We start from the raw sequence: 23,746 nt of genomic DNA on the forward strand, positions 1-23,746 counted from the left end.
CTTTAAGTTGCTTACGATCGTATAATATATATCTATGTAAAAGCAACGTTTATTTTGATAACGTCCAATTCTGATTCGTATGCCTGTCAGTTTTGCAACTTTCGGTATGGGACGGCGTGCTAAATACTTTTTTTACATGTTTTAGGAAACCATAATGGAATACAAAAGAATTTTTCTCGATTTTGATATAGTATTCCACAGAAATCTGATAAAGAATTTGTGTATATAAAGCCTTAAAATTTCAAATGAATATTAGTCTTATATTTTTTAAATCATTTGGCGTATACTGCATCAAACATCTGTTGCAAGTACAGCAAATACCGCTAGATTCAACGTAGCACATCCATTCACTATACCAGTAAATACGAACCAGCTGGGTTCTACCGTTCTACTATTTTGCGATTTCAAACTACGTCAGTCAGTCGGTCAACGGATAAATTTTCTGCTCCCAATACTTGACTATTGGGATATGATCGATATCTTGGACTTTTAATGAAAATTATGTCATCGTTGTTTCTCTGTTTTATATCTAATTTTGTAGCTTATTGATATATGTAAATTTATATAATATATAAAAAATTGATGTTAATTTCACGGAATTTTAATGATATTTAACAAAAGAAGATATTTTACAAATAATGTCTTGCAAAAATTATAGAATGTACATTTAAAGAAATGCAAATCTTCTATAAAAGTTACATAATTTGACATAAATTCATTCAAACAATTTTATCAACAAAATAATTATTTTTACTTGTGTTCAAAATTATCGTGGAAATTGGGTTTAAAACAATCTCTGCAGCATCATTTACGCTTGTCCTTTAACCTCTGAGCTTGTTTTGGGAGAGATCTGGACTACTTAAAAATTAGATCACGTCTACAACGAAATCTCATCTTATAAAAATATAAATCTATATAGCTTTCTTTACATATTTTCTTCGACACAAACTTATTAGAAATCAAATTATTATATCACTGTATTAACAAAATAACTCCAAGATAATGAAATGAAGGATATATTCGATAAAAGATCTGAAAAGGAGAAACAGAAATAAAACTACCCAAAAATAAATAAAAAATAGTGTGTGAATGAAACTGGATTAAATTACGAGACTAACAAACATAATCATATCGAAAGTTATTTCTTCTTCAGAAGCTATAACCATCAAAAGGACACCTATAATAAAAGAAGACGAAGTAATATACTTATAAAGATAAACCATTAAAACAGCGATCGAGATAGGAGATGAATAAAAAGCGAGTAAAAGGTGAATAAGTTGTTGAGTATTCTCCGCTTCGAGGAAGTCGTCGAAAGTATAACAGTAGGTTTCTCAGAGTGCGCCTAAGCGCCTCGTGTCTCTTCTCCTCAATGAAGAGGATCAGTCTAAGTGCCGTTCCTCGAGTACTTCATAGCTAGCTCCAAAGAAAAGACTCGGAGTCACGGAATTCAGCAAAACAGTGAATCATGACACGTCAAATGTTTTGTGGTAGGAAGGGGTAAATTTCCCTGTAGAGGGAATCGATGGACCAAAAGCATTTGATAAGGCTGAACAGTGTTCATTTGACTCTTCCGCCGACGAAAGGATTTTGGCTCTGATTTTGGAAAACAGTGGATACAGTGCGGTACAGAAATTTACTCGAGCGAAAAAAGTTCTGATTTTAAAATAAAAAGGACAATATTTTGTGCAACAGGTGAAAATGGTTGATAACTTTTAAATATTTACGAAAGTGACATTTGCAATGAGCGTATTTTTTAAATAAATCGTCGATGGATCACATTGCTTGGAAGAAGATTTACCTGTTCAAATATATAGACTGACGGTTGCATAGATGAATTTTAAATGATATCTGAAGATTTTTGGATGTTCAAGAATTTTACGAACATAACGATCTTTGTTCGAAATTGTGTAAAAGAGAATAATTTCAAAGTATGAAAGGATATTGTTATTTGCCACATTCTTTGATTTCATCGATCTCGATCAATAAATCTGAATGGATCCCTCGTGATTGATAATGCGTAATGAATAATGCGCTCACGCGTGAAACGTTACGATTCTTCGATACTGGAACCCACGGATCGTAACATGTTGAATAACTTTAAGATTCGTAGCTGACATTAAAAGCTTGTTTTCGTATTTGTGAAAACATATATTCAATGATTCATAAAAGAGTCAAAACCGTGTTAATTTTTCATAGCTCTAATTGGCCACAGATGATACCTCGTCGAAAAATTTTCATCCTTCTTTCCCTTGTGATATTTGTAATGCTGCCTTGTTATCAAAGTCGTGGTATGTCATAATAATTTACAGTGGCTATAAAAGATATTTGCATTTTATTGTGCATATTTGTTATAGCACTTTTATATTAAATAATTAGATCCAAGTATATGAAATTTCGTACCATTTGGCAGTGCTTTCATATGACTATAACAATTTGATACTATGAGAATAAAATGTAAAACCTGATAAAAAAATACTGGTATGTGCAAATACTTTTTGTGGCCACTTAATAATAAAAGAAAGCTATATATATTTTTTTTATCAATGTTCATGCATTAATGTAATGTTTATGCATCGACTTCGATGTCATTACCTATACTCATGATGGGTACTCCTCCATCTTCGTATGAGGATCTAATGTCATGCTATATCTAATTACGTTACAATATTGTTACATTATTTTGTTAAATAATTTGGGTTCTTCAACGAATTTTATCAAATTGTAAATTCTTTTTTCTTGCAAATTATTCTTAAGAAGTTTAAAACTTAATGGAAAAAGTAGTACAAGCGGATACTCTTTTTTAAAAACGAGATAGTAGAGGAAGCAGTTGATCAGCATTCATCTAAAGAAAAGATCATACAAACGTTTTTACAATAGGGATATGTTAATAACTACAATATTTTAATTTAATAATATAGGAAAGAATAACTTTATTCTAATATCTAAGTGTTTGAAAACATAAAGATACCTTTATTAAGCTTTTGCACGCTTTACGCACAATTTTCTTAAGTTATATAAATAATCCATCTCTTGTATCTTCCTTTATTGAGCCCCTGATATTAAACGAATCATAAAATAATACGCGTTTACTCTACAGCAGTTAATGAATAAATTTTTTTAATGACATAATCGGAAGATGTACCGTAGACGGAAGTGTGTCTTGTTGCTAGAGATTAGGGTTCAGTAAGCGTGAAAGAAAAGAAAAGGAGCGGTTGAAGACCGCTTTTAAGCCAACAATTGGAACGAAAAAAAAAAATGAATAATTCGTATTAGAAATTTTAATATCGTTTAATTAGAATATATAACATTCTAAACATAAATTTATTTTTATGTGATGTGTATATTTTAAATTTATAAATTTCATGGAAATCGTATATAGACAATGATGACGAAACATGAAATTACTAGAGAAATTACAATAATTTCAAAGATAACTAACTTGGGAAGGAGGTAAAATAAGTTTGTAATGACAATAAATGATGCGCGTGCATAAGTACGTTTCGTGCAATGAATAGTTTATTCTGAAAATAAATAAAAGAAATTTTCGTGCAGGGCGATCATTAAGTGATCCGAGTTGACCTATTTTTGCATAATATCATAATACCTATTACGTTTCTCGATCTTACTTAATTTATTGTCAAATATCTGTTATAGCCAGGAATAATCCAAGTACTCAGAAATTAATTAGAAATAGAGAATCGTATAAGTTACCTGAAGATAAACTTTTATTCAACTACACAAAAGATCAGAAGAAAGAAAATCTTCATATAAAACAAAATGATGAAAAATGGGATGCGATACCTATACAATACCAAAAGAAAAATGGATACATACATGAATCTCCATCTGTTAATTTTACACACAATCATACAAGAGACAATGAACTACCGTAAGAGTTTAATGCTTTTTATACTTTGCAATTATTTTTTACTTTAATAAAATTATACTAATTTGTGTAGCATTACTTCTTTTAATAAAAATATTCATATAAGATATATTCATTTTAATTACATATACACATACAGAGTGTCCGGAAAGGTAGGGATAAAACTTATACTACGTGTTAATGAGATTAAACAGGTAGAAAAAGTTCATATCAATTTATGTCCAAAAATGCTTTATTGAATAGTTATAAGCGTTTAGAAATTTTTGTTAAGTGTTTTGGCAGTTATAATAAACGTTCGAAATTTCATTCTTCTACAGGAATGCACTCCATTCGTCAAATTCTTTCGAATATTCCTGCTGCTGTAGAAATAATGGTAGATGCGCATTTATGTCTGTTTACGAGTCTGTATGACGAGTCTTAGGATGCCCTTAATCATTAATATTGTCGATATGTCAAGGTTCTCATCGAAAATGCAATTTGTTAATAACTATTAACAATATTGTATTGACAGAACATACCGATCCTTTTAGTTGAGTACTTTGAAATATTGACAATCTACATATATCAATAATCTGAGAATATCCTTATGAACAACTTTACCAGAAAGAAATCTTTGAACGCTTATGTAACTCTTCAACGAAGAATTTCGCACATAAATTCATGTAAACGTTTTTTTAGCTACTTGATCTCATTAACACGTAGTATAAGTTCTTTTTCCTATTTTTAATAAATTTATTTATTCTTACTTATACTTATCTTCACCTTTCCGAAACCCTGTATAAAATTTTTTATACTACAAGAAAATAATTTTTAATTATTCAGAAAATGTACATTGTTTTAGAATGTATGGTGAACAGATCTCAACGCACAAAAGATTTAAAAGAGGTGTGATACATTTGTATAACATGGTAGTATGCGCCACTGGATGTAATCCTTTAGCTTATAAGGGATATGGATGCTACTGTGGCTTTTTAGGTTCAGGATATGTAATAGATGGAATAGATAGGTAAGTTCTCTATGCATAAATATTTGAATTCACGATGATATAAAAAGATGTAAATATAGATTTCAAATTACATTAATTTAAATTACAATTTAATTATTTTTATAGATGTTGTAAAATGCATGATTGGTGCTATGATGCTACAGAATGTCCAACATTTTCAGAATACTTTGTACCATATTATTGGAGATGTTATCGCGGTTACAAACCAGTATGCGGTTAGTTTCGTAGAATACATTATTTTTATTTAAATAACTTACTTTTATTTGGAAGTATATTTTTCTCTATATTGTAGCTGTTGAACATGGAAATTGGGGAGGATCTGGATCATGTGCTCAGCGATTGTGTGAATGCGATCGTTCATTCGCTGAATGTTTAAAACGTTATCCGTGTCCAACAACCAAAGCTGTATGTACTTCTTCACCTTGGAGATTAGTGCAAAATCTTTTTATGATCATGTAATGTTTGGTATAGAATTGTAAAATATAAATAACTGAATTGAACATTAATTTATGATTTAATAATATTGTGTTCATACCAAAGATAAGAAGCGTACTTTAATAAGTATTGTAACATTTATTATGAAAGGTACAAATTTTTCTGTAATATCATAAATCAACAAGACAATATATTAAGTTGTCCAAAAAGTTTCTTTCGTTCTATATAGAAATAATAGAAGTATGATATTTTTTGTTTTATATTATTTTATTGAATTATGGATGATCTACTTTGCAGTAATAGAACAAATTTCGTAGTAGTAGAACAAAATGGATCATACATAATTCAATAAAATAATATAAAACAAAAGATGTTGTACATCTATTATTTCCTTATAAAACGAAAGGAATTTTTGGGACAACCTAATACATCGAAACAGTCCTCTTTCATTTTATACCTATTATTTTATTAAAGGAGTAAGTATTCATTAAAATGTAAAAAAGGCATACAGAAAATTTGTTTACATAGTATATGATATTATATATTCTGCAATAAAATCTTATTTACAGTAGATATATTCTCTTTTTTATTTTAGTTATTTACAACATATTTATACCTCCGGTTAAATGTACAACTCTGTTTTTATATTTTTTTGAGATATCTTTTTCAATCTATAAATAGAAAAAGAAAATTAATAAATAAATATACGCTAACAGATGAAATTTATTAACAAAAATTATTGCAGATACCTCTACTTGAAGTTCTTTTGTTCTCTGTATAAGAAGATGAAGAAGAGGTCGAACAGTAGTAACTTCTTGTGCACACTTTTCTCGTTTCTCTCTTACAGATTTTTGTAAAGCTATCATTTTATCAACTAAATTTAATTTTTGTTTTAATGATGAAGTTAAGACATCTACATATCTATAAAAAGAAATAAGCTTCTAATTTCTTTAAAATAATATATAAATATAATATTTATATTATTTGGTTTACCTCGCAGAATGTTTTATGTTATGTAAGTGCTGAACTTTGGTATCCAAAATTTCGGATAAGACAACTTGAACGTTATCTAACATATTCTGAGTATTTTCTAATGTAGAATTTTGTACAATAGAAGATGAATCTTGTAATTGACTGAAGCTTAAGAAATTTACACTATCGTCACCTTTGAATTCATATAAACGTAATTTAAGAAATGCTTCCAGCTATAAGAAAATAATTTGTTTTAGAAAATAAATTTTAATCATCACTGAAAGAATTATGTTTGTAACTAGAAAAGATAAAAACATATATACCTCAAACAACTGGTTAATAAAATCATTTCTAGTAGATGGATTATCAAGGACTGTGTACGCTTCAGTACCAGTAGCAATTCCACCTTCATGACCAGCTGCTTCTACGACTATACCAGATTCTTCTAATGAAATATTATAATCAATATTTCCAAGTACAGCTTCTTCTACATTTTCATCACCCCAATCAATTTCACCCCCAGCTTCTAAATTAACATCGCCGAAATTTATACCGCCATTTATATCAATTTCTCCAAAATCAATTCCCTAAATTAATGACGATAACATTTAGAAAAATTTTCTAAGTTATTTGTAACATTTTACAATGATTCACATACAATGTTATCGATATCTTCAACTTTCTTCTTCTCCAGATCATCATTATCTAAGCTTATATTTAAAGGTGGTTCACTAACTGATAATGGAGCTTCGCCATAAATCCATTCATATGTAGTAGTATTTCCTTTATCTAATTAATTTATAATATTTTTAGCATAATATATGTATGTCACTTTTCAAAAAATGTTTTTATTAATTTAGCATACCGACTATGTATTGTATCATAGGAACACAACCATCATCATACTGTCTACCAAGAGTATAATTAACAAAACCACAATAGAATTCTACAACTTTTTCTAATGACTTAATCTTTTTAGCAATTTTTTCATAAATTTCTGGAAGTTCTTTTACTTTTTCAGATAATTCCTGTTTAATTTGTTTTCCAGGAATACCTAGCTGCTTACAAAGTGAGTTAAATTCCAACCTAGCTGCATTTTCTGATTTTTTATGGTCTGCCTCTCTTTTATTAAAGTCCTGGTAAAAATATGTTATATTATTTATAAAAATATAATAATATACAATGTACATATAATAAATACCCACAACTTGTATTTGTTCCAACTTTTGAATTTGTTTTTTAGTACTTGGAATTTCATAATTAACATTTCTTATAAGTATCTGAGAAACTTCTGCAAGATATAAATTGTCTTTTTCATATAATCGTAATATTTCCTGCCAATCTTTCATTCTTTGTGAGCCATACCTGCCAAATACATTTTTTGTATCAGCTTCAGTTTCTTTCAATATTTCTACTATTTTCAAACAATGAAAATAATTTATATCTGAAAGAATAAAAATTAAATAATAAATGTAAATTGAATTATGAACAGAATAAAATGTAAAATATTTATGTAGCATACATGAACCAGATAGTAATTTTGCAATTTCCTCGTGAACTGGCATATCTTGTATCGCATTGTTAATTTTTTCTCTGATAGTTAAAACTTTTACATGCCAGTCCTTAGAACAATGTCTTCTGTTTATTAACCATTCTAATAATTTTCCAATATTAATATCAATAGGAATATCCTGTTCCTAAATAAGATATAACATCAATTATAATTTAAATTGTATTAAATATTACACATACTGCAAATAAGAAAGTTATTATATAAAATTATGAAAACATTAATAAATAAACTATCACATTAGAGATATTATTAATTTAATATATTTTTAATCATAAATTAATTCTATAAAATATATGACATCTAGAAATATATTCTATAAATTCTATAAAATTAAAGATTATAAGTCTTATTGTGATAAAAAATACAAGGAAATACTATCATTATACTTGCATTAAATAAATACAATATTTTTTGTTAAAAAATAATTATTGATTGTATATTCATACATTTAATAAAATAAATCGTTTTTAATAACTTATAAAAATAGATATTGAATTGGATACGTGAGAATTCAAAAATTTACCTCCATAATATAAAACTTTAATAGTTTTACTAAAATTTGTTTACGTCTTTTTCTTGGTTATAACAGCTGTTACTCTGCTTGTGTCGTGTCAGCATATTAAAGTGAGTGTAACAGTAAGGTTATTCTGCCGGCTGTCTAGAAGACACGTATTTCCGTGAAAACGGAATTTAAATTGATTACTACATATTAGTATTATTGTGTGTATGTAGGAATACATATTCCACATATTCCAATTGCAGATTAATAAAAATCAGCAATAGATACACTATGTTTTACGCTTTTAAATGCTAAAATTATTTTTTTATAAATTAGTTAAAAAAGATAATGCATTAATTCTTCGGATACGAGGATGTGCGATTTTATTTTATATAAATCCTAAGTTATGTAAAGCAAAGAATATATATAGGAGAAATCAGAAAGTAGTATTTATACATATTTTTCTGTTAATTGTTACAAAATGCAAATTTGAGATATTCTTTATTTGTCAATCAATACATTAAATACAATTGTAACAAGTTATATTAATATTTCAGTAAGATGGGAAAAGTAATCGTAAAAAGTAACACATTCATACGCAAATGTTCTAGTTTATTGTTACACATTTACAGTAAGAAAAATGTATTTTTCATGACAATGTTACACTGTCAATGCCAAAGTACAGTTATAACTTAAAAATTTATCATTAAAAGAGACAGTCCAATTGATTCCACATTCCCCTTATAGCTCGTAATAGAGCAGGTACTTGTTAAAGTGTCCTAGGTTTTATATAACTTAATTTAAATTATACACACATGAACGCGCATACACAACATCCTCATACTCCAGGAAACCACATGTTTCTGCTGCTAAATTATTTCGTATCTTTGGAGTTGTACTTTTCAGTCCAAAATAGGTATGGACACAACAAACAACTGGCCAAAGTTAACATGGCACCATAATTGGTAGAATTTGTGAAACATTAAATATGATGGTGTCCCACATTACTCTGACGGATTAGTTATTGTATTGCGAACAAAGAATGTATTATTATTTGCAGATGCACTAATGAATGTATTAACGCTTTCTTTCTGTGAAAAAGGTCCTTAAAACATACACCTGCCCCACAGATATGATCAAAATTGTAAGTGTTTCCATAATGGACCATAAGAGCACACGAGTATTCAAATCTTCTGCACGTTTACGACCTTGCGCTTCTCTTAATCGATGATGTGTTTGATAGTCTAAAATACTATTCAAATGCTTATGTACTTCTTCAGCCGAAGATTCCATCTAAAACAAAATATTTATATGACTTTTATTTTGATCTTACAAACATTTTATTTTATATTTTATATATAATATAAAAATAATTGACATAAATATTACCTGTGTCATAACAGTTACATGCTCCCCAACTGGTAATTGATCACCCACTCTGAAATCCATGTAAACAAGTTTGTGTGAAAATGTTGAGAATTCATTGCTAAAACAGGCTTTATATACTCCTGATATTGATGCTGTAAATTGATGTGAATCAAACTGTGTTTTTATTTGTTTATAAATGATTTCTGTATTTGGTGCTTCTAAAATTACATCAACATCATATTGTCCACCTGTCACAACCTAAAAAACATTTATTTGATTGAAATCATACCATCTTTATAACCTATAAAAGAATTCTTTGGAGAACATGTTAAATTTTAGTGTCAATATTGCAAAGTTGCAACATGTTTGTATTTCAATGACAAGTTGGTAACGACTACAAAATTAAATGTGGCTGACATTATTGCGTCGAAATAAACTACATATATTGCTTGTAAATTTTATTTTAATAACTACACATTACCAAAAGAAGTATCTTATTAAATAATAAATAATCTATGTACCTGGAATTCGAGCATTGCTGTCGTGTTCTGTTTGATCTCTTCGTAGAAACATTGTTTCGCATTGTCAGGTAGTTCGAAGGATAGTTCGACACCACCAGTACGTAATATGGTACCAAACAGCGAGACAAGCAGCAAACAAATTGACCAGTAGTTCATTCTTCGTTAGTTTAGTGTCTTTTATAAATTATTCACATTTAAGTTCGAAAAAGATTTTAAGATACACTATTCAATTAACTGATCAAGGACCCGGCCAGTATTTTAACCAAACAAGCTATTTTAACGTGGCCGGATATTACTTGTGTTAATACGACAGGAGCGCCGCTGAAACGGAATTAACTGCGGCGACGTCCAATTCGAAAAAATGTTCAAATTCTTTTACATTACATAAAACATCTTTTAAGAAATTCAAAATAAACTTTCTGAGTAAATTTCAATTGAAAATTGAAATTAATTAAAAGTTACAATTAAAAAAAGATTCAGTGAAAAGTTTGATCATACATATATAAAATATCTTATTGATTTAAAAAAATACGTACACAAAAAATGTTACTTTTTATTATAATTTTTTGACATATTCACGTCATTTAAAAGATATATATTTTGATTATGAAACTATATCTCCTGTATCTTTTACTAACTCGTTTATATATCATTATTACAAGGATCCATAAATTAATGAATGTCAAATGATTAATTTATAGAGTATTTTATAGGGTAATTTATAGGGTAATTCATAGAAATGTCGATGATTAATTTATAGGGTATAGCTACATAAGTTTTGTCACGTTTTTTTTCACAGTATTAATAAACACACGTGCTTATGACTTAGAAGAATATTAAATAGTTTCGCCTACGTGTATTGCATGATTCTAAAAACCGGAAGTTGTTTCAAAGTGTCAATTTCTCAATACTTCCGCTTTTGGAATAGACGAATAATGTTTAAATAACAATATATTGCAACTCCAATCAACATTTATTCATATTAAGAAATTTAAACGTATAAATTTTTAAGTCCAGCTTAGAAAGTTTTAGTTTTTAATAATTGTTTTTAGGTGCGATTAAATTTTGTTATATAGATGAAATATTTTATATGTATATATTTTCATACATAACTTATTTCCATGTATGCAATTAGAATATAGAATGATTTGCATGTATGTCTTGTGTATATTCCCTATCAGATAGAAAAGACTTTAATACTGCAAGGGAACACGTGTATGTGTAAAGTAGTATTTGCGTGAGGCGCCCTAAGACCCCGCCTCCCATTCTAATATAGTCTCCTCGTCTGTCATGTTACTTATTCATGGAAGTGTGTTGCAGGACAAATCACGTGTATCGAAGGGCAAGGAGGGCGTTCAAAAGAGGGGCAGAGCAGTATAAAGATTCTTTTCGTTATAAAAGGAAATCAAGCGTGAAAGGATGTGAAAAAATATATATCACCCCAAAAATGATATCAAGCAAGTACAATAGACTATAAAATTAAAAATATACAAAATAGGTTGCATGAAAGAATTATATGAAGAACTACTATAAAAAAAAGAAAAATCCCTTGAAACATTAACATTTAGTTTGTAATAATTAAATATTTAACTGTAATTGTTAAAGCTATGTCTGAAGTAGATCTGATATTTTCGAGACAGAAAAATGAAATCGCGATTACGTAGATTATATTGTGTAGATAAGCGGACAGTGTAGTGTATACATGTGCATAGTTACTATGCACATACATATACGTGTGTATACTTGTGTAATGTAATACCATATATATATATATACATACATATGTATACGTCCTATCATATAATCTAGACTCCTTGCTGGCACGGCAATAACAGTCACGAATTTTTTTATAATTCCACATAGCATGCTTGAATGATCTTTAACGATATCTGCAAGCAGTTTTAAATTTGATGTGTTATTATGTAGATCACAAAATCAATGTAAGTTTAATCAAAGTTAAAATGTGCCGGAGGTTTTCATGCAGTATTTCTGAAAATAATAAAGAAATGCTAACTAATATTTGGAAACTAAAATACGTAATAGGCAAAATTGATATGTATTGATATTTTGAAACACAGATATTCTTAGGATTATATTCTTAATATATTTCTATTAAAGAGTGGTTATTATATGTATGTATATCGATGTTTCCGTATACTCCGCATCGATTACGTGTACCACTGTTACAAGTAGTCATGATTTTACATGTATATGTAATTAATTAATATTTGCATATATAATTACTTATTATTTCACATATAATTGAACGTATACGTTTCTAATGATTTAACTATATTTATTGTCTTTACTATACTTATTTATAAATAGTATTCAAAAAACAAATTTTTATAAAAAATCCTGGAGCACCTGCTCTATGTCGTACACATACACGGTTCGTGCATATGTAATGACCACGTTCCGTTTGAGACTGTGTATATACGTACATACACTATCCGTCAAAAGTTTCTGCATGTGTAAAGGACAATTAGAATTTTAGAACTTTGAATACAAAACTTATATTTTAAGAGATTCGGAAAGTGTAGAAAAATAGAATATGTTAAAAGATATATTTAGATGTGATAGTTACCTAATTTTAATTTCGTTTAATTTATTTTTTTTATTTCATTCGCATTTAACAATTTCAGTATGTGCAAAGATATTAATATCACGTATTATTTGTAACTCGCATATAGATTTAGAATAATAAGGTTTAGATAATGTAGGTTAGAAATTAGAGGTGCAGAATTAGAAATTAGAAATTATGTACATATATACATATAATATGGCGTTATAAGGTGTGTTATATTTTTGCATACACAAAAATGCATACATAATAATAATAATAAATGTATACACAAAATTGTATATAAAATAAAAGTGTCAATTGCAAGTAATGTGTGCAAAATTGAAGAATCCTTTATCAGTAACATATGTATTCAACTTTTGAGCGATAGTGTATATACACGCGTATTCGTGTATACACGAAGAGTCAGGTTCGAAATACGAACAACATGAGGGGTTTCTCCACTACGATTAACTTCATAGGAGTGGGGGAAGAAGCACACGATCGCATCAAGCTCGCACCATGAGTTTTCGAACGACAACGGTAGGAGGCAGGTCTCTTGTACACCTCTCTCGTCTCTTACCAGTATTATTTTTATCGAGAAATTTTTCTTTTGCACAGTCACAAGAAATTTATACGTGAAAACATTTTTTGTGTTTCTATCGTGAAAAATTGATAAAAAGTAACGCGCGTGAGAGAAAGAACACTTATTATTGGAGTTCAAGACAGAAGATGATGATCTGGTTTAACATAGGTCGGTGACTTGAAAAATCTTCAGGCTAGCCGTCTATAAAGTAAGTCCTTTCAGATAAAGCGTATAATCTTCATTGGAACGTCTATGCGTAGAACATATACAGTGGAAAAAGTATACAAAGTGTGCATAATACCTATATAAAAATATATAAAATATATAAAACAAAGTATTGGTTATAATATTTGGTGGATGAAACAAATCTCTATTTGATGCGATTATGAATTTTTAAAATTCAATCTTACTCTTATTTTGTCAAAGAAGATTTTTAATGTTTTAAGAAAAATTGAACGGAAAATGATGCATACCTTTAACAACTTTTCCATATTTTGTTTTCTGAAATATTATCCGACGTTGGAAAGATACAGTTGGATAAAACATTAAACTCAGGAACTAGGCTCTACTTCTGTAGTTACATTCATAAAAACATGATATTGCATAGAAATCTGCAGTGATAACTATTCTATTGGTTTTTTTTGAGTTTATTTACATGTGATTACTCCAGACAAGTAATTGTTTTTTCTACATATATCTTAATATTTAAAATAGTATTGTAGAAGAAATATTGAAAGAATTGGTTGATGGTTTTCACGAGTTAGTACTCTTCTGACCTCTGAAATTCGTGCATTGTTTTAGCTATAATTGAATTGATGTCACAAACAAGCATTTTACCTACTGAATATTTCTTTGAATGTACCCGTAAGGCAATAAACGAAAGACTTTATGACAGTATTTTGAAATATTCTGCCCATAATCAGCAAAATTCTTCTAGTTTATACACAAATAATAATTATATTTTATTATATTAATTAATAATAGTTATTGAAATCAAATATTAGAAATATTATTCGTCGTATTTATGTTTCCGATACTTATTAAATTTATTGCTAAATTCATTATTTATTTATTTTTTATTCTACTGGTATTAATTTTTCATGGTAAAATGATATATAGTATTGAAAAAGTTTAAGAGATATTGCGATATTTTCCCGTCGTCGTATAGTATTATTTTTGTTATCAAATTACACTTTCGGACGCAATCGATATAGGATCAGTGTCTCTTCGTTGTATCGTACGACATGTTTTGGAAGTTTAGAATGTAGGTTGGCTTTTAACAATTACTTAATATTTAGTGTGCAAACTGTAAATAATTTTGCAAAAGCATTTTGCAGAAGCATTTTGCAAAATGAAAGTAAGAAATATTTTAAAAGGTTTATGTACATAGTATATTTGCATAAAATAGAAAAATTAAAGAATCGGTTCCATTTTAACATTTTTAAAAATACTTATTTTAAATGTTGAACTGAATGGTTATTGATAAATTATTCTTTAAATTATTAAAATACATTTTCTGTACTTTCATATTAAAAATCAATAGCAATATTCACATAAGTTTGAAGATCGAACTAATTACGATACTTATTGTAATTTAAATAATTATTGTATATGTAATTTGTTGGCTAATGTTCATTTTAGATTATTCGGTTAATTCTTACTAGAAAATTTATTTTAAAAAGGCTGCATATACAGAGTGATTCTAGATGAAAAAATAAATCGAATGTATACATAGAATAAAATTTTTTTATTTGACACTTTGTCTTCGAGAAAGCCGAGTTTGAAAATTTATTTAGTATATATGAATTTGTGTAATTACCAACTGAGTGGGAGTAATCAATTAGCAGGAGGACATTTTACATACGAAAATAAGTGAAAAATATACAATAAAATCTTTCCGTTTAAAGCTTTGTTTCCAAAAAAATTGAATTTGAACGTGTTTAATTAAGAATAGACCTGGAATTTTCAAATTTTATGTTTTTAAAGACGAAGTGTCCTATGAAAAAATTTTGTACTACATTCTTTACTTATTTTCGTACGTAGAATAACTTCTTGTCGATTATTCGTTCCTGCCCAATTCGGAATTACCCATATTGAAATATGTATATTTTACAAATTTCAAACTCGATTTTCTCAAAAACGAAGTTTATTTAAATGTTCTTTCTAAAAATTTTACATTAATTTATGTCCATGTTTCATATACTAAGATAGTTAAGATAACATGTACCTATATAAATTTATAATCATATATTTTTTTCATTTCATCTTACAATTATATTTCAATCATCATGTTGATTTTACGTCCTTTTTTAGGATTTCACCGCCAATTTCCATGATTAATCAAGGGTAGCGACGTTGGGTTATGCACGAATCGCGAATGCTGTAATGTAACGAACGTTAAATATAGTCGAATATAGCAAATAAACGAAGCAAGGTTGACGGACGCGATGCTGAAATACTCGGTTTATTAATAAATTTCCTCCAATGTTTTCAATGTACACACATACTTGCATATGCATCTAAATGTAAAAACTACAGTGACAGTACACTACCTAATCTTATACTTAACACATTGAATGCCGCGGGGATCACCGGTGATTAGTAGAAATACATAATTTGAACAAATGTTAATAGTTATAAATCTTTTATCATTAACATCGTTACTACAATGGTTACTACAAATTAGTGCAGTATAAAACACATAAAAATAGTTTTATTTATACATGAAATATAGATCTATTATATGTACAAATTGCGATGTGTCGTATTGAAATACTCCAAACAAAGAAAGGGTGAGCTAGCACAGTCTTCACAATATATCACGACTTTTTTTTACTACAGTTTTTTGTAGTTATCCTCCTTAGCGTTTTTTAGTCTTTTTCATAACATATTTTGCAAAATCGTCGCACAGTTGTAGCCTTTACCGACATTGCTTTTAATTCATGACGTGGTTTTCACAGCAAGCTTTCATATGGAGAAATGGAAACCTCATTTTCGTTATCATAATATTTTTTTTACGATTTTTCCGTGTTTTATCTTAATGAGCAATAACCCTAAGGAACGTTTCGACTTGAAAGATGTCTGATGGCAATTAAGGGCCTTGACAGTAAAGTAAAAGATGCTAAATATTGTGACGGTTTTTTAGGATTATTGTAGGTTCGAATAAGTATGACCGAGGGATGGATTATAGTTTGGAACAATTATTTAACAACGCGAAGAAACAATATGAGATAATTGATAAACGAAAAGAATAAGTGATCGCACGAAATCGCACTTCAGCGCCACGGGGGTCACCGATGACGTCAGTGAGATAAATCCATTATAACATATTTCTTATAGGCAATATTTGAACATTATATGTATCGCATATTAAAAAATTCATCCCTGAAAAACTAGCGTGGCATTCAACATGTTAAACATTAATTTCTTTACTCAATTATTTCATATCCATCGGTTATTATAATAAATGAAAAGTTTGCGAAAAAGGCTTGAAATCGCGAACGAAATGTTTATACAATTGTTTTTTGTGATTAATATATATTAATTAATATAATATATGTTTATGAGTCGTAAACGATGATTCTAGTTTCAAACAAATATTTAATAGAAATTATAAAAATCTAAAAATTTATGAAGTGATACTTGAATAAAGTATAAATAAATTATTACATAAAAATAGAATAGAATAATTACATTAAAAAAGTCGTTCGCTTTATTCTTGTTATCATATTTGTATTTTCTGTTTTTATCATCTAATTTCCAAGCAATGGAGTAAGTATTTACAGAAAATTCTATTAAGCTGATAGAGAAGCTATTGTAATTCAGGTAATGATATACAGAATGCTGCGAAACAGACGCCTAAAATTTTGTGAATTTATAGCAAAATTAATCTAGAAAATATATCAGTGATTAATTATCGATAGGTAATTGTTTATCTTTATTTAATACATACATATATGAAAAGAGTTATAATACATATAGAATAATCTAATATCAGGTTGTTTCATAATAAATACTATTTTCGGTAATACTTATTTTACGGCATTAATAGCGCAATTTGTTTTAATTAGAAAACAAATTTTTATTTATAGTAAGAATCATCTGTATCCATACATTTATTATTTCGGAGCAGCTCAGCTAAGTATATATTCAAAAGGAAAAATGATCTGGAAACTGTATATTGTACTTAGAAAAAAGTAAAAAATATGTATATAATTGCTTTAAAAATATTATCAAATCAATGAAGGTAGTAATGGATCTTGGTGTCTTAGAATTGATAAAATCGATGTTTTTTAAGCAAAACAATATACAAATAATTTGTTTATTAGAAAAGTGACATGTTTATTATGCAACAACCTAATACATTTATCCATTCAATTCGTAACTTACTTTAGTATATAACCATGAAACATTCGTAACAGTACTACAAATCCTCCAAAATTGTAACCAAGAGACATGAACACTAGACATGCCAGGGAGGGGAAATACATTGTGAAATAAATTTACCGTAAGTCATAAAAGTGCGTGCTTATGGTGTTCATGCGGTTATGGTCTTATATACTTGCCTATACCTTAGTACGTTCGCACGTGAACGGAACGTTATACACGTTGTTCAATCGATCTCTTACCATCCGCGTTCGATAAACTCTACTTTTCATCGCGGCGACATTTGCAAATAGACAGGTCAACGTCCTGGCGCATAATTGAGAGAATCTCTTCTTTAATAATTAGCGGGAAATCTACAACCAATGTAGATTGGAAAAAACGTGCATTTGTAACGCTTCGTTGACGACTTTTATTCTAGCCAGACTAATTTACCGCGATACAGGATGCGCGTAGTATCGTTGTATAAATGGCTGTATACGAGGTCCGATCAAATAACAAGTAACAGCAGGAACGATGTGATTCCTTATGTAAAAATAAGAAAAAACAGTAGAATAAAATTCTTTTAATTTTCGGTATAGTTTTCGAAAGAATCAAGTTTAAAAATTTATCAAGTATACTTGAACATGGCTAATTCAGGACTGGACAGGATTAAATAATCGACTTGTGTCGACTGTGTCGGAGAGACACTAGGGTTAGCGTCGTGGGCGTCTAATGAATCTTCACGAGGGTTAGCCATTGATGCGGTACGACACAGGTGAAGTTTATCGCTGCGATGAAGGTGTTACAATCTTGGTGGTTTATCACGGTGGTTGTACGCTCGCGAAGTTAGTGACAATGACCCCAGGTCCGATGACGAATCCGCGGTCAACGGGATCGTAGATGTATGCTCTCCCAAAATCTAAGTCCGGATCGTGAAGACGGTACTCTGTTCGTTAGTAAGGTCGCAAACAGGAATGAATCTTCGTCGCGATGGTGCCACCGAGGAAAACTATGACGGGGTGTCCCCAAGGGCATGAGGTCATCGGATTCGTGGAGCTATGCCTTCGTTCAGAGGGTGAGGGAAATTGACGTTGCTGTTAATTGGTCAATTTCCACGTCGATGGTTAGAAAAGAATGCTAGTCGCCCTTGAGGGAAAAGTTGCTAATGAGGAGCGTCGTTCGAGAGAAAGTAGGTTTCCCCTAGGTAGGTTTCCTCAGGCTAGCTGAACGTGCACTGCGGAAACGCATCGGCATCTGGCGATCATCTTACCCGGCGAATAAGGTCTTTGTTGAACAAACGTTCNATCCCTTGACCGCGGCTACGTTGGCGACTGGTTGTCGCCTCGATCCCAAGCTCATTGTCACGGATCCCAAATAAGTACACTCAGGTTGAATGACAATTGTTTAATTACGGCTACGGTAGAATCTAAATTACAATATTACGGGATTTTCCCAAGGTTCCAAAGGAAGGCTCCGGTGTTCCTTCATCTCCGACATATAAAAGAATATATTTTGTATCCGTTCATCGCATTTATTTTACTGACAAATTCACCAAGTGTGAGAACATACGTAAATATTATATATATTATCGAATAATTGCACTTTCATGTAAATATGAAATACATATAACTGTTTCAAACGATATTTAATTTGAATAATATTAAATAAATAATATGTGCAAATAATAATTGGAAGGTCTTTATTATATCTTCCAATTATATTTCTTCATGTCAATATCTCAATTAGTTTGAAAAATACAACAATTTGTAGAAAAATTTTCTTATATTTTCTAAAAATAACTCCGCTATTAAGGTATTATATATTCATAATAAAGATATACTATAATTTATGTTTTAATAATGATACTACTATGCTGTATTTCTTCTGTTTGATTTTTCTTTTCCGGTTTAATGGCCTTAAAAAAAAGAACTTAGTTGGCTCAGTTTACAGCAGATAGAACTCTTAAACTAATTCGCAATTAAAAACTAACGACTAAACTAAGACTAAAACTATCGTCTATTGCCTTGCTGTCCCGTTGCACCTGTTTCCTCTTGCTCCCCTCCGCACTACTGTACTATAGTTGTTCTAGCATTTTAAAGCATTCTATATTTTACTATTAATCACTTCTTGCAATTGTTATAAGCATTAATATTGCATTGTATTGGATGTTGTCCCTAGCCAAAAAAATCACATATTTGAAAGATTAGACAGCAGGATGTACATATGACAAAAGGAATTCCTAAAATACTGCTATTTCCAATTTTTAAAGTTGATCATCAGCGAAAAGATATTGTATTTCCATATATATGAAGAACTTTGGTCGACAAAAACTCTGTCTCTATATTTACAAACACTATAATTCATTCAAGCGTCTGAATTCAAACAACTTTACCAGTGTGAACCTGGTATTTGCGTGTTTTGAAATATTCCTACAAGCTTCTATAATGGTTCTCATTAGTTAAGTCACTCGAGTTCAGGTTGCTTGTGTTCAAGTACTTAATACTACTTAATATTAATTGCGTAATTAATACTAATATTACCTTGCTAATGCGAACTTATTATTATCTTGCTTGACTTGAAATACGATCTCGAATGAAGCTAAAGTTCTTTCAAATACATATGCCTTGACTTGAAAGGAATAACGGTTGCTATACATCGTGCACCTAAATTTATGGTGCAAGCGAAGTCAAAGAAGACCTTATGACTCAAAATAAGACGAAAATTAATGAACTTTCGACCGTTCGCGGGGAGACGCGATCTCGAAGAAGCGCGCCAACGGGAGTCGTAAATTCCCGTTACGAATAATCGACGCCACGAATCGTTCGATCCCTTGTTTCTTTTGGGATAATAAGGGTGATTGAATGAATATAACGCTGATATTAACAGGTTAATATATATTCTCAAAGATCCAACAACTTCAATGTGATACAAGGTTACGTATGTTGAATGAGCAACTACGAATGAGTACGACCTGAGACTCACTTCATGTTGGTGACTGTGATGATGGCTCTTCTGTCGATTGACTGTCTTCGACTTGGAGATTCTGTTGACTTGACTTCTGACTCTTGATGTTCTTTGAACTGTGTTTTAACTCGAGTTAATGTTAACTGGCTGGTGAGAGTTGACTGTTGCTTGAATGTTACTGTGGAACGTATTCAACTTATTATGTCATGTAGAAATCTCCTATCAATTGTCCACTCCTGTATAATTAAGAACTAGTCTCAAAGTAGAGAAATTTCCAAATTCTCTGAAGTAAAGGCTCTTGCTCAATTTTGTTATTCTCGATTTCGCCTTATTTCGAATCGTAGACTTTCCCTGACTTTACTTATATCATAAATCTAACGTCACAATGCATAACATACTGTTATTTCTTGTTTAATTAGTTTTATGTTTGATCTGTACAAACACAAACTTCAGATCAAGTGACTTGGATTCGACTAATTTAACTAATACAAACGAGACATGATACACTTGACTCATTTTCAATGCCAATACGTATACCATATATGCATGTAGAATATACACGTGCACCATTTTGCACGCACGTTAAGAGCATTGGTATCGATTCTTGAAACGCTGGCTCACTGGCTAGAAAGAGAAACATGCAACGTGCCGCTATTATTAGACACTGCAGACGGCGAGATTCAGGACTCCCCCCCCCCCCCCCATTCATCTAACCGCGGAAGAAAACTGACGTAGATCCTCTTTCGAGAGAGGAACGTCCAGCTAACGTATCTACCTGTTTCTTGTTGCTGCGTAGTCTGGTTTCAGTTATGGACCACGGAGCAATGCAAACTTGCAGACGCGCTTTACCAGACTCGTTATACCTTCATTCCGCGGCATTATATTACCCCTTCCATCCACAGCATTTCTTTCTACGAATTTACCTACAATTAAAGTTTCCGGAGCGTAATCCAACATCTGTCACCGCGCGTGAAAGCAAACGGGGCTTAATTAGCGCGACCGTGTATACACGATGCATGAAGTAGAAAGCGACTCGTCGAATAATGAAATAAGTAAGATCGTTTCATTAACATTTATGAAAAAGATTTAAGAAGATAAATAATTAGGGAGATCATTATAGATAAGTCATTGGTTTATTTTACAGTACTTCTGTGTATTCCTTTGAAACAGGATTAGATAATTTTTTTCATAAAGATAAGACATAGCAATATGAATAAATGAGTCGTTTCAATTATGTTATTATTTTCCTTTTGCAGATAACATAAAATAACTTTATTATGTGTCAAGATCAGATTATTCATATTTTCAAATAATTTTCCATTTTGGTTAACTCTCTTAGATGAAATATGAAATGTTTTTAATTTTAATTACTTCTCAACGTAATGATATCCGTTGTCAATATTGTTTTAATCTTAATTATCCTTGAATAATAAATGTCTGAGATGATATACATAAGATGTTGTGATCAGTGTTTTTAACGCAATTAACAATGTTCATACGATACAATTAGAAATTATTTCAAATATTATTTTAGGAAATATTTGTTCAAATGCAAAATTTCAAATAAGATAAAAACTTATTTCATATTTATTTTATTTATTTATTTTATTTAGTCCGTGCCTCTCGGCTTTGGACGAACTTTCAGCTTTCTTTACAATTCTTTATTGCACTAATCGCCTTCTTATCTCTAATCTAACACTAATGCTTATAATCTATTTACACTTATGTCTACGATTTATTGCAACTTAGCCTACACACTATTGCCACTTTGGTCTTTTTGCCTCCTTGCTGTGCTACCTTCCTGTCCTTCCACCCCTTCTTGTATTGCTTTTACCCTTCTTTTCTCTATTATCGCTCTCAGGTCCATTAGTCCTTCCCCGGTCCCATTTAATATTTCTTCCATTTCCTTTGCTCCTCCTGTTATTTCACATTCTTTTAGCACATGTCTCAGGTCCTCTTCTTCCCCTCCACATAATCTGCACCTTCTTTCTTCCTCCTCTTTCCAATGTTCTTTCGCTTTGGTTTCGTTTCCGCACCTGAATCTGGCTAAAACTCATTTCATATGATAGATAAATAATAAAATAATTTTCAGAAAAATCATTTGTCCATTCAAATAAACCAACGCATAATTATTTCAAAATAACATCTAATCAAATGAGATAATATATCATTTAAATAACCATTTTTAAATCATTTTCATCAGATCATCATTAAAAAATCATTTTTCGAATATTCTGTTTGAATAATGTCTTAGTCTGGTTTGAAATATTAAGTACATAGGCAATTCTCATTGCGTGTGACGACCTGTTATTTTGTCGTTGTAAAGAAGAAAAATAACAGAAGTTTTCGTTATACACATACTACATATGTAAATATGTATGTACATAACATAATAGAGTCGAGGATAAAACTAAGTGGATACGTAATGGAAATAGATATCAATGAAGCTCCATTCAATATGGCTTCTTTGCATAAAAACGTAAATATTAACTTGAATTATTTATTAGATAAAACTTAAATATATAATATTAGTATTACAATACAATGCAATAAAAATGCGTTCGATGAAACTTCATTTATATCTATCTGTACTTGTCCATTTATTTTTGTTCCCAACTGTATAATTATAATATGTATATTTATAAGAATTATAATAATATTATAATATACATATATCATATTGTATAACAATAAATATATAATATAACAATAATTGAATACATGATGCTTGTATGATGATGAAAAAGGATATAGTAGCTTGTGTCAGATAATATTGAATATACATATTATCATAAGAAACTTGGAAACAAAAATTGGGAAAATATAGGGCCAGATTTTGTTAAAAATTTAATATTACAAATGTCCAATAGATTGCAGACAGTCACTCGCTGAAATGAAGAGTCATGAAATATTAATTATAACACATCTTATCTGACTATATTACGATAAAACGTTACCGTTATTTGAATTTTATATAATTATAAGTTGCCGAATAATTTCATTAGTAT

General features: G+C 29.8%; 4 protein-coding genes and 1 long non-coding RNA gene across 10 annotated transcripts in view; 2 read left to right on the forward strand and 3 right to left on the reverse strand.

The window, feature by feature from the left end:
• The first annotated feature begins 2,155 nt into the window (after nt 1-2,155).
• On the forward strand, nt 2,156-5,392 carry LOC122570115. Its single transcript, XM_043732033.1, has 5 exons — nt 2,156-2,288; nt 3,655-3,889; nt 4,728-4,892; nt 4,998-5,107; nt 5,185-5,392. Exons 1-5 carry the CDS (start codon nt 2,156-2,158, stop codon nt 5,349-5,351), a joined length of 810 nt encoding a protein of 269 aa, XP_043587968.1. The 3' UTR covers nt 5,352-5,392.
• A 497-nt stretch (nt 5,393-5,889) lies between these two features.
• Nucleotides 5,890-8,533, reverse strand: LOC122570116 (CDK5 regulatory subunit-associated protein 3). Its single transcript, XM_043732034.1, has 9 exons — nt 8,396-8,533; nt 7,822-7,996; nt 7,505-7,743; nt 7,165-7,435; nt 6,958-7,088; nt 6,623-6,886; nt 6,321-6,532; nt 6,077-6,248; nt 5,890-5,998 (listed from the first exon to the last, which is right to left on the reverse strand). Exons 1-9 carry the CDS (start codon nt 8,399-8,401, stop codon nt 5,927-5,929), a joined length of 1,542 nt encoding a protein of 513 aa, XP_043587969.1. The 5' UTR covers nt 8,402-8,533; the 3' UTR covers nt 5,890-5,926.
• A 433-nt stretch (nt 8,534-8,966) lies between these two features.
• LOC122570376 (transmembrane emp24 domain-containing protein 7-like) lies at nt 8,967-10,564 on the reverse strand. Its single transcript, XM_043732599.1, has 3 exons — nt 10,261-10,564; nt 9,761-9,997; nt 8,967-9,664 (listed from the first exon to the last, which is right to left on the reverse strand). Exons 1-3 carry the CDS (start codon nt 10,414-10,416, stop codon nt 9,449-9,451), a joined length of 609 nt encoding a protein of 202 aa, XP_043588534.1. The 5' UTR covers nt 10,417-10,564; the 3' UTR covers nt 8,967-9,448.
• A 2,801-nt stretch (nt 10,565-13,365) lies between these two features.
• Nucleotides 13,366-23,746, forward strand: part of LOC122570354 — an 86,078-nt gene continuing 75,697 nt past the window's right edge. For 5 of the 6 annotated variants that reach the window (XM_043732549.1, XM_043732554.1, XM_043732555.1 and 2 more), the window contains exon 1: nt 13,366-13,617. The gene's annotated coding sequence lies outside the window, so the exon portion shown is untranslated. Of the gene's footprint in view, nt 13,618-20,715; nt 20,889-23,746 lie in introns of those variants that run through there. The other variant, XM_043732550.1, reaches the window with a different exon arrangement.
• LOC122570359 lies at nt 17,552-21,319 on the reverse strand. Its single transcript, XR_006317797.1, has 3 exons — nt 20,757-21,319; nt 18,228-18,317; nt 17,552-18,148 (listed from the first exon to the last, which is right to left on the reverse strand). It is a non-coding gene; the product is annotated as an uncharacterized LOC122570359 (long non-coding RNA).

Source organism: Bombus pyrosoma, linkage group LG8, assembly GCF_014825855.1.
Source record: "Bombus pyrosoma isolate SC7728 linkage group LG8, ASM1482585v1, whole genome shotgun sequence".
NCBI lineage: Eukaryota > Metazoa > Arthropoda > Insecta > Hymenoptera > Apidae > Bombus > Bombus pyrosoma.

Bases quoted from the DNA above. Each gene is read 5' to 3' on its own strand.
- LOC122570115 (XM_043732033.1), top strand. From the start codon at position 2,156: ATGATTCATAAAAGAGTCAAAACCGTGTTAATTTTTCATAGCTCTAAT. The intron at 3,890-4,727 runs GTAAGAGTTTAA...ACATTGTTTTAG, and splicing joins ACAAGAGACAATGAACTACC to AATGTATGGTGAACAGATCT. The intron at 4,893-4,997 runs GTAAGTTCTCTA...TTATTTTTATAG, and splicing joins GTAATAGATGGAATAGATAG to ATGTTGTAAAATGCATGATT.
- LOC122570116 (XM_043732034.1), bottom strand. The intron at 6,533-6,622 runs GTATATATGTTT...ATTTTCTTATAG, and splicing joins TTATTAACCAGTTGTTTGAG to CTGGAAGCATTTCTTAAATT. The intron at 5,999-6,076 runs GTATCTGCAATA...TTCTATTTATAG, and splicing joins CAAAAGAACTTCAAGTAGAG to ATTGAAAAAGATATCTCAAA.
- LOC122570376 (XM_043732599.1), bottom strand. From the start codon at position 10,416: ATGAACTACTGGTCAATTTGTTTGCTGCTTGTCTCGCTGTTTGGTACC. The intron at 9,998-10,260 runs GTACATAGATTA...AATGTTTTTTAG, and splicing joins CAGCAATGCTCGAATTCCAG to GTTGTGACAGGTGGACAATA. The intron at 9,665-9,760 runs GTAATATTTATG...ATTTTGTTTTAG, and splicing joins ATGTAACTGTTATGACACAG to ATGGAATCTTCGGCTGAAGA.